The sequence below is a fragment of the Camellia sinensis genome, chromosome 2 (genome assembly GCF_055761805.1).
Source record: "Camellia sinensis isolate YWXY chromosome 2, ASM5576180v1, whole genome shotgun sequence".
Taxonomy (NCBI): Eukaryota; Viridiplantae; Streptophyta; class Magnoliopsida; order Ericales; family Theaceae; genus Camellia; species Camellia sinensis.
Window position 1 is genome coordinate 29154890 of NC_138962.1, and position 10079 is coordinate 29164968.

The 10079-nt window shown below is 33.0% G+C and overlaps 1 protein-coding gene across 2 annotated transcripts; it reads left to right on the forward strand.

Annotated features, from left to right (window-relative positions):
• Positions 1-892: 892 nt before the first annotated feature.
• SQN (peptidyl-prolyl cis-trans isomerase / cyclophilin-40 (CYP40) / rotamase) lies at positions 893-9856 on the forward strand. 2 transcript variants are annotated; one of them, XM_082905214.1, is made up of 10 exons: positions 893-1443; positions 3636-4136; positions 4345-4432; positions 4580-4632; positions 6346-6450; positions 8062-8137; positions 8492-8529; positions 8619-8689; positions 8774-8868; positions 9547-9856. In XM_082905214.1, exons 1-8 carry the CDS (start codon positions 1273-1275, stop codon positions 8670-8672), a joined length of 1086 nt encoding a protein of 361 aa, XP_082761340.1. In that variant the 5' UTR covers positions 893-1272; the 3' UTR covers positions 8673-8689; positions 8774-8868; positions 9547-9856. The 2 variants fall into 2 exon arrangements, with proteins under 2 accessions (XP_082761340.1, XP_082761344.1); XM_082905218.1 differs by having other exon boundaries at positions 1010-1443; positions 1522-4136.
• Positions 9857-10079: the final 223 nt, after the last annotated feature.

Consider the following 10079-nt stretch of genomic DNA (forward strand, 5'->3'; position numbering starts at 1 on the left):
TCAAACAGTAAAAAAAAAAAAATTTAAATCAAAAATTCAATTTTTAGCCATCTTCCTAAAAAAGTATTTTAGGTTTTATGTTATTTTAATTAGTTTCACTTTGATCATTAATTTTAAATTTTATATCAATTTAATTAAATTGATAATGTCGATTAAAAGTTTTGAAGAAAAATAGTTATTGAGAATTGATTGAAATTAATTTATTTAGTTGAATAAGATTAAAATTACTCATGTGCTTATTTTCAGCCCAAAAAAAAAAAATTACAAACAATTATAATCAATTAAATTAAAATAAAATCATAAATTCATAATAAAAATTGAACTAATTAAAATGATAGAAAGACAAAATATTATGAATTATCACGTATCTATATTCCGGGATTACTGAATAATTACTCAAAAATATCATCATTCTTTATGTCGCTTCATATTTCTCAATCACCCAACATAATACCTTACTTATCTACCTTATCGACCAATCATAACATTATGAAGGGTTCAGCTTGTGTCATGTTAAGATCAAGACTGAACTCGTCCAATCTGATTATATCTTTGTAAAAAATTATGTTGATTGGATATTGATAGCTATTTGATCGGATTAGATTTGTATTAAAAAAATAAACTGTGAAAAAATAAACGATTGACAGAATTCTAATCTGATCAAATAACTATCGATATCCAATCAACGTGATTTTTTTTCAAAAATATAGTACTCAACGAGTTCTATATATTGAATGATTCAAATAATCAAAACGAGATCTAAAAATAAATACATGGACCGAACTAAACGGATCCACTCTTAATCTCAACATGAGATAAGTTGAACCCTATTATGAATTATCACGTGTTTACGTGTTTATATTTTAAGATCACTGAATAATTACTTAAAAATATAAGTAGCCCAATAGGCAGAGGGTGTGTACAGAGTGAACACGGCGCATGTTAGTGAGAGGTGGTGAAGAAGAGCGAAGAGTTTGAATAATGGGGGGCAAAGGGAGAGAAGGACAGCGGGGGGCAAAGGGAGAGAAGGACAGTCCAAGTCCATGACTTCCCAAAACCATATGTATGTATACCACTATGTATCTATATATATAGTATTAAATGCAGCGGGACATAGTAAACATTTTAGGGTTCTTGACATTTTGTGTGTTTCCATTTTTCTATCCATCTCTATCTGTTCGTCATCCATAGTCATCTCTCTCTCTCCCCCTCTATATCTGCCTTTATTATTGAGAGAGAAAGCTAAACACACACACACGCACACACAGAGCTATGGCGAGGACTAGGTGCTATCTGGACATAAGTATCGGAGGAGAGCTTGAAGGTAGGATTGTGGTGGAGCTATTCAACGACGTCGTCCCCAAAACCTCCGAGAACTTTAGGGCTCTCTGTTCCGGTGAAAAGGGCATTGGCCTCATCACCGGCGTCCCTCTCCACTACAAGGTCTCTCTCTCTCTCTCTCGCTCTCTCTATATATATATTTTATATGTATATAAACAGAATATGCGTTTTTGTTTTCAGGCTGATTTTTGTTTCGGTCTTGATGATTATCGTCAGGATTCTGATGTTGGTTCTATGAATCTGCTAGAGCGGTAGTTTTTCATTGATTTTGGGTTTCAGCTGTAATGATGGGTTCGAATTGAAGCATGAAATGTTCACAACTGTTGGATTTTTTTTTTTAAAAAAAAAAAAAAAAAAAAATTCATTGATTTTGAGGGCATAGCCGTCTGAGTCTCAGCTGAAATGTTCAGAATTGTCATTCCGAGCTCTCTCCCTTGTGATGAAAATATTGACTCATGTTGTTGACTTTCATGTCACTTTAGATATGTATATATATAGTCATCTTTATAGTTCTCTGTTTGTAGCATGAATTTTAATCATGGACTGCTATGATAATAATCATGATTTAATTCAGTCAATGTTTGACCACTTGTTTTAAAATTGCCTTGTGCACTCCATTTTAGATTGCAGATCTTAATATGAGATGCACATATGTTTTCTGTGTAAATTGTAATAAATTCCGTTTGGGTTTGCTGATTTGCTTTAGCATTGAGCTGGGTAGGGGTGGAATTTTGGTCTATGGGTGAATCATATGAGCAGTCGTAGTACTTAGAAAGTGGGAGAGAAAATTTTAGTATATCCAAGTCTAAGTAACTTATTGGCTCTATGTCATTATGCTGAATTTATTACCTAGGGCTCAAATACAGATTTGAAATAATGAGTTTTATTCAAATTATTCTCCACTTAAGATGCAGTATCAGGTATCAACCTTTTGTTTCCCATATTATTATTGTTGAGGTTTTTGAATCATTATTGAACCTGTCAGGTAAAAAACCCGACCTTGTAATTTATGGACAATATGGAATTTACATTGTCGTTTGGGAGTTAGTCACTTTGTCACTGTAATCAAAATCTTTTGCATAGCATTTAAATTCACAGGAATTAGAGTGTGGAGTTGGATTGAGGAGTAAATCTGAATCCATTGTCTAGCAAGACTTATCATCTTGCAGATTTGGTTTAATTTTCTGACGCATGGTAAATGCTTTAAGTTCATGGTTTTTCAATAACTGGGATACTGTCTCATTTGGAAATTCATGAAACCCAGAATTTAAAATTTTGAATTGCAAATCCAAATCCAGGTATATATGAAGTTTATTTATTCCTGTGGTCTTTGATGTTTTTGATAAAATTCTTGCTCCACTTTTCTATAATATTGCACATATTGAACTTAAGTGGCTCAGAAACATGTTAAACTTCTTTGTATCCTTCAAGACACGCTAATCTCAGTCAAGTTTTCATAGGGTATGTGACTCAGTCTTCGCTTTATTGCCCAAAGGTAGGATTGAGAAATCCTTTTGATGTGGTTCTCAGTTGTTGTTCATTGGTTTTCACAATATTATTGGTTTTAGATCTTTTTTCCCCTCTAGTTATGAATGAAATTTTGTTCTAGTACACGAGTAGCATTCCCTTAATGCCTTTTCAGTAAAAATCAATACTACTTTTAAAAAAAAACCACGTGAGATGTTCAATTTCTTTTAGGTCGAGTTGCTTGTGTGGTGATCGCAAGATCCAATCATGGGAAGTTTTTTGCAGTTTTTCCTATGCTTTTGGAAAAAAGATAATTGATCAATCAGGATAATCTGGTTGTTCTTGTGATTTCTGAACCCAATGGCTAGGTTCTCTCAATATAGGAAGCAGAGTTCATGTTTCAGATCAATAATAAGTGCAACATTACATTTTGAAATTGGTAACAATTATTGTTTACTGATACATGACAATTTATTTTTTCTTTATTTCTTTTTTTTTTTGTTTTTCTTTTTCCAATGGTATCATGCATTGATGAATATTTAGTTTCTTTTGCTCTCAATAATTTCTATCAAGACAGATCTATTTTATCTTTATGTGGTTTACTCTCACTTAATGAATTGTATAGCCTATGAGACTTTCTTCTATGGTTGCGTAAAATTTATGCATTTTCCATCCAAAGACTCTATGCTTATTGAGAAAAACATTGCATTCTTGCTTTTGCTGAGTGTTTTATGTTTGTGTCTGCCATACTTTTCCTGTTTGGGTTGGGAGAACTGCGGAGGACTTTTTTTAAGTTGGTGTCTAACAATATTTCTTTAACATTTCAGGGAGTTCGTTTTCATAGAGTTATTAAAAGTTTTATGGTACAAGGTGGAGATATTTCTGCTGGCGATGGCACTGGGGGAGAATCCATCTATGGAGAAAAATTTGAAGATGAAAATTTTGAATTGAAACATGAAAGAAAAGGAATGTTATCAATGGCGAATACTGGGCCTAACACAAATGGTTCTCAGTTCTTCATCACAACAACCCGCACTTCTCATCTAGATGGGAAACATGTTGTATTTGGGAAGGTTGTTAAAGGCATGGGAGTTGTTCGGTCTATGGATCATGTTACTACTGGTGAAAATGACTGGCCAACTGTTGATATTATAGTTGCGGATTGTGGAGAAATTCCTGAGGGGGCAGATGATGGGATAGCTAATTTTTTTAAAGACGGTGATATGTATCCTGACTGGCCGTCTGACCTTGATAACAATTCCGATGAGCTGTCTTGGTGGATGAATGCTGTAGATTCTGTGAAGGCTTTTGGAAATCAACATTTCAAGGCAAGCAGCATATTGAAATGTTTTACCTTACATTTTATTTTTGTAAACCATTTGGTGTTTCAAATTCTATAACAGAGAAATCTATAATTTAAAGTCTTCAAGTGAGAGAGAATTGAATTTTTCACTTATTTGCTTCTGTGGCCTGTAATTACTATTATTTGAGAAACCTGCATTCCTTATTACTTGCCCTTTTCATGTTTATTTGCAGAAGCAAGACTATAAGATGGCTCTTAGGAAGTATAGGAAGGCTTTACTTTATTTGGATGTCTGCTGGGAGAAGGAAGGGATTGATGAAGGTCAACTCTCTCTCTCTCTCTCTTTCTCGTCATAATCTCTTAAATTTCTTAATAGTCAATAACTTTTAGCAATAACAACTCACCTTATGTCTCCATACCATCTGAGCTCATAATTCTCTCTTTTTAATTTTTTTCCCCATTCTGCAGAAAAAAGTTCATGTTTAAGGAAGATAAAAGCACAGATATTTACCAACAGTTCTGTAAGTTTTTTACTTCACTGTTTGATGGTTTGGCATTTAGCTCTTTAACCGTAGTTATCTCGTAATGTCATTAGTAATATTTCGATAGATGCTTTTAGCACTGCATCAAGCAATGACCTCTACTTTATTTGCTAAAAGTGATCCATGATTTCAATGCATATCATTCAGCTAAAAATTCTAAAAGAAAAATATTGGAAAAAATCGATCTATCAGAATTCAGAATCAAGCGGGAACCACAGAACTGCACATTCCAGCATCATCTGTGAACATGTGTAGGTTCATAGTTTTTGTTAATGCAAATTTATTTTGTTTAATGTTGCATAGTATCTTCATGATCTAATGTCTCTAACGATTTAGCAAATTCTATGAAATTATTGGAAATGAACTGCCAGAGGCCCTTGTAAAGTCTTACTTCTGCATCGTTTAGACGCATTGGAGAATGGAATAATAGGCTTCCTTTATTTGGATGACCAGTTGTTTGGCTTTGTTAACCTTGTGGTTTGAATTTTTATGATATGCAATAATGGTGTAAAAGTGATTTGGTTAATCAATTGGAGGCTGTGCAAACTGGGGCAAATCAACTCAAAGAAAAATAGGCAAAGCTGAGCTCCTAATTTCTATCACAGCTTGATGGGCTGGATTAAACCAGATTTGGCCCATTCAGCTTGAAATTTCGGCCGGCTGAGCCTTAATTTTTTGAAAGGCCTGGAGTCAAATTAAAATTTGGTTCTAGTTTTGAGTATCCCTTACATTAGTCTGGCATAAATGTATTCTTTTAGTATATGGTAAATGTTGTGCTAGCTATGAAATTTCAAAGCTGCAAATATTTTGATTTTCAGTCATGAGGCTAAACTCCTCAACTTGCTGAAAATTCTTTACTGTGCATAAAACAAACTTATAGGGTAATATTGTCTGAGATTGGGCATGGGGCTGCCTTGGGACGAGGTCATATAGTTGAGACTAAGCTTAGGCTGACTAATGATCGATGCTGGAAAATTACGTATTTGTTTGCATTATATGTTGTGGATTCCTTGTTGTGGATTCCTTCTTGTGTTTGAAAAACTCACTATTTGATGTGTAAGTGGTAAATCAGGTGGTCTATTAAGGTCAGCCATTTTGAACTGTGCCCATCTAGCTTGGGCACTCTAATTACTATTGTCATCATCAATTAGCATGCCCCATTTGGGAAAACTTTGTTCATTGATGCTTTACAAGATGAGTAGTTAAATTCAAGATTACCCTGTGTTAACATCATATACTTGAGATTAACTCAAATTCAGCATTTTAGGGATGTATACTGTGGCTAATTATGCTTATAGATTAATCTGGCTAATTAGATATGCCAGTTGCTGACTACAACCAACAATTTTGTAGCAAACTTGAATGCTAACGGGAGATTTTATTTCAATCTTTAGTACATTTCTGAAATATACTATTGATTTTAAGCTGGATTTAAATTTTTTTATTACATTATATATTCATTTATATAGACATACATATATCATTATATCTACTGTCTGCAGTATGCTTAACTTGGCTTCTCAACTTGTTCTTCATGGGATGTTTCATTTAATCTTTTAGGGTTCTTATTTGTTATGTTTTCTCTCACTACCATTCTATGCATATAAACTTGTAAGTTACGCCTGATGTTGTCCTATTTATAATGACGTTTTCAATTTGTCTAAGGAATTGATGTATACTATATTGCTGTAGGCTTGTAAATTGAAATTGGGAGATTTAAAGGGAGCACTGTTGGACACAGATTTTGCAATGCGTGATGGAGAAAACAATGTGAAAGCTTTGTTTCGCCAAGGCCAGGTTGGTAACATCAAAGAATTGTAAATTTAACTGCTAAGAGAAGAGGGGTTTTCTGGATAAAATTTGCCCCATTTATGTGGTTGCTTTGTTGATGTATTCTGGTTTTCAAAACATTGCTTTGAATGGTTACATCATTACAGCTAGTTTCTTAATTGAAATTTATAAAATTATTATTGCATAACATTAGATGTTATGTTGACTGCAATTTTCTTTGGTAGCTGCACTTGAGCTATAATATGTGCCTTCAAGCTCTATGTATAATAGAATATAGGCTATAAACTGTTCAATTTTCAGAGGACATCCACTCGCACCCCAAGTGTGCTAAATGTTTAATCATGAATCTATTAATGTTTAGTAAAATTTTTAGTTGTATTTGTCACAAACTTCATGTGTTTACTAAATTATGTGAGTATTAGGTAGTATTAAGAGTTGTCTTGCCTGGCCAACTCTTAGTTGCACGAAGCGGGAGCGGGAGCGGGGAAGCGTGGCCATGTAAAGGAGTCGTAATTTGGGAGCGCTTATATATTATTTTTATTGAAATATTTTTAATTTATCTATATAAACATTTAAAAAATAATAATTTAATTAACATATATATGTTAGAAAAATTTTATTTTTATGTAATATTTAATTAATTAAATATAACATAAAAAATATTTTTAAAAATGAATAACAAATAAAAGTAGTGAAGTGATATTTTTTAGAACACTAGTCATTATCTTTGAATAAAATTTATTATATTTTATTTAATAAAACAACATTTATGTTTTATTTAAATATATTTTTTTATTTTTTATCTTATATATTATTTTTATTGATAATATTTTTAATTTATATATATAAACATATTGTGAGATATAATTTTTTTTTCTCCTATTAATATTTGAAATATATTATAACTATCATAACTTGTTATAAATTATATTTTATTTTGTGTTGTTAGATTTTACTTAGAATTAAAATCTATTTATTTTGTGGATATAAAAATTAACATTAACTTAATATATATATAACCCATTACATTTATTTATATTTATAAAGGTAAAATAAATAAATAGAAAATATATTAGAATAATTATAAATACATTTAATATTTATATTATAATCAAGAAAGAGAGAAGAGAGACTCAGCAGAATCAAAAAATAAATAAATAAATAAATAAATAATAAAAAAAAAACAAAAGAAAGAGAGAAGAGAGACTCAAACAAAGGCGAGAGAGGAGAGAGAGAGAAGAGGAGGAGGCGATCGAGAGAGAAGAAAAGTAGATCGAGAGATGAGATGAGATCGATCGACGGAGAGAGGAGACGAGATCGATCGATCTAGAGAAGACGAGTCATGAGATCGAGAGAAGAGGGACAAACAGATCGAGAGGAAGAGAAGAAGACAGATCCGCGACCAGATTCGCGTTTCTCTAGCATCAAACTCGCAATTCTTCTACGAATCTGAGTCAGAAGCGCAGAATCGCGCTTTTGAGGAAGAATCGTGAGCAAGTTGAACGATTCCTGCTACTAAGGGCCAACTCCCAATTGGCTTTGTATGCATTGTGGATTGCATATTGTCCTATTGATTAATTTGTAGTCCTTATGATTGTCGTTGTATTGAACTGTCAGGCATACATGGCACTTAATGATATAGATGCTGCTGTCGAAAGTTTCAAGAAGGCATTGGAATTGGAGCCAAATGATGGTTTGTGACAGTTTCTAACCTTGAACTTTTTATAAATATAATGCATTGTCAAAACTTTCAGCACATTATAAATTTCACTCTGATGAAATCCTAAATAGCAAAAGAAAAAAAAAATTAACTTGGCAATAATTACCTTCTCTGTGGGCTACAAGTTTTATTTTTTATGGGTTTTTTGTATTCTACCATAACATTAATCTATTTTGGGAGATGGCTGAGGTCTTACTGAAAGTCATTTTGAAATTTGAATGACAGTTTTCAAGTACTAAACTAGATACTTTATAGCCTGGAGTTTGTAATTTTCATAGAATTGAGGTTTGAAACGTGATAACTGACTTGGTTTCTGGCATCTTTCAGCTGGAATAAAAAAGGAGCTGGCTGCTGCAAAGAAGAAGGTTAGTATGATTGCATAAAATCTGAAACATTTTTTATGGCATTAAATGCTTATCAGCTACTGGGGTTTGAATTGTTGGAATTGGGACAGATTTCAGATAGACGAGATCTGGAGAGAAAAGCATATTCTAAGATGTTCCAATAGCAGTTGGTGGTTGCATGGTATGTTGGACCCCTTTTAAGAACTATTTCTCTGATTCTTTTTCCTTGGAAGTGTGGCTTTCTCATTTGGTTCTGGAATACCAGGCTACCATTGTCTCTTAGGAACAATATACAGTTAGTTACTGTGCTGATTCAATGTTGGATTGAGTGAACTTGTTCAGGCTTTTTCACACATTCAGGTAATGTTGCTTTTGCTTTTCAGTCAAGTCCGGGTGACTTTTGTGTATGTCTACCAGTTTGCATCAATTCAAGAAATTTTCACTTAAGTTGTGGAGATTTCTTTGGCTGATCCATCTTATGATGATTTGACCTTAATTTGTTTCGGGTTATAAAATAGGGTTAGCTACACTAAGACTCCCTCAACTGAACGAATATCAGTTTATTCCTCCCATCTATGAACCGGTAGTCTAACCCCTCAACTATAAAACTGTGTAAATTCCTCTTATGGAAGAAAAAAATTCACTATAATGGTGATAGCATGCCATCACCGACTGTATAAATTACCATGTAAGTATGATCAATCCCGCTATGCAATAGTTACAAATTTATGTTGGAATGGGTTGTTACATTTGAATAGTGGGGTTCACCATCACATATGTAGTTTTATTATTGGTTGGTGATACTACATGTCAATGTTGACATGGTATAAAGGAGGTAAACTGATGGTATTCTTTAATAGCGGAGGAGGTATTGGTGTGATTAACCGTATAATTTTTTGGTAATGACAATTTTTTTGGGGATCCTTTTTACTGGTTTTCTGGAAGAAGATAAATAATTGTTTCGTGGTGTTAGCGAGTTTTCTTTGCATTTGTTATGCTTTTTCTGATGGATTTTCTTTTCTTTAATTTGACTCCCAGGTTTTCATTTGAGGGTGAAGAACATAAGCATATATCCAAAACCGGCAAAACAACTGTACAAATTTCTGGCCAGAGCCAAATTTTAACAACTAGATTAATCTATTTTTATTTATTTATTTCTGAGTTGTTGTAGCTACCTGATCCAATGTCCATATTTCTCAAGGAACAACTACGTGTCTGGAGAGCATTCAATGGAGATATTTGCTTGACTAACCTCCTTTTTTTTTATCACTGTTGGTTTTCGGTGTATTGTCTTAAAATTATATGGGTCCATGATAATAACATGTGCTGTATTGGCTTTTACACTCAAGGGTTACTTTCTCGTCTTGTTTTTATGTTTTCCCTGGGTCCAAGCATCTTTGTTGTGGTCCTTACTCCTGGATTCTGTTTGTTGCCTCCTTATGGACAGAAAGAGATTTCTCACAGAAATGTGGGAACACTTTGAGAAAATGATTAAAAGTTGGTTTTTTGACTTTTGACTTTTTTTGATAAAACGTGTAAAAAAATTGTGAGAGATGATGTGATTTAAAATT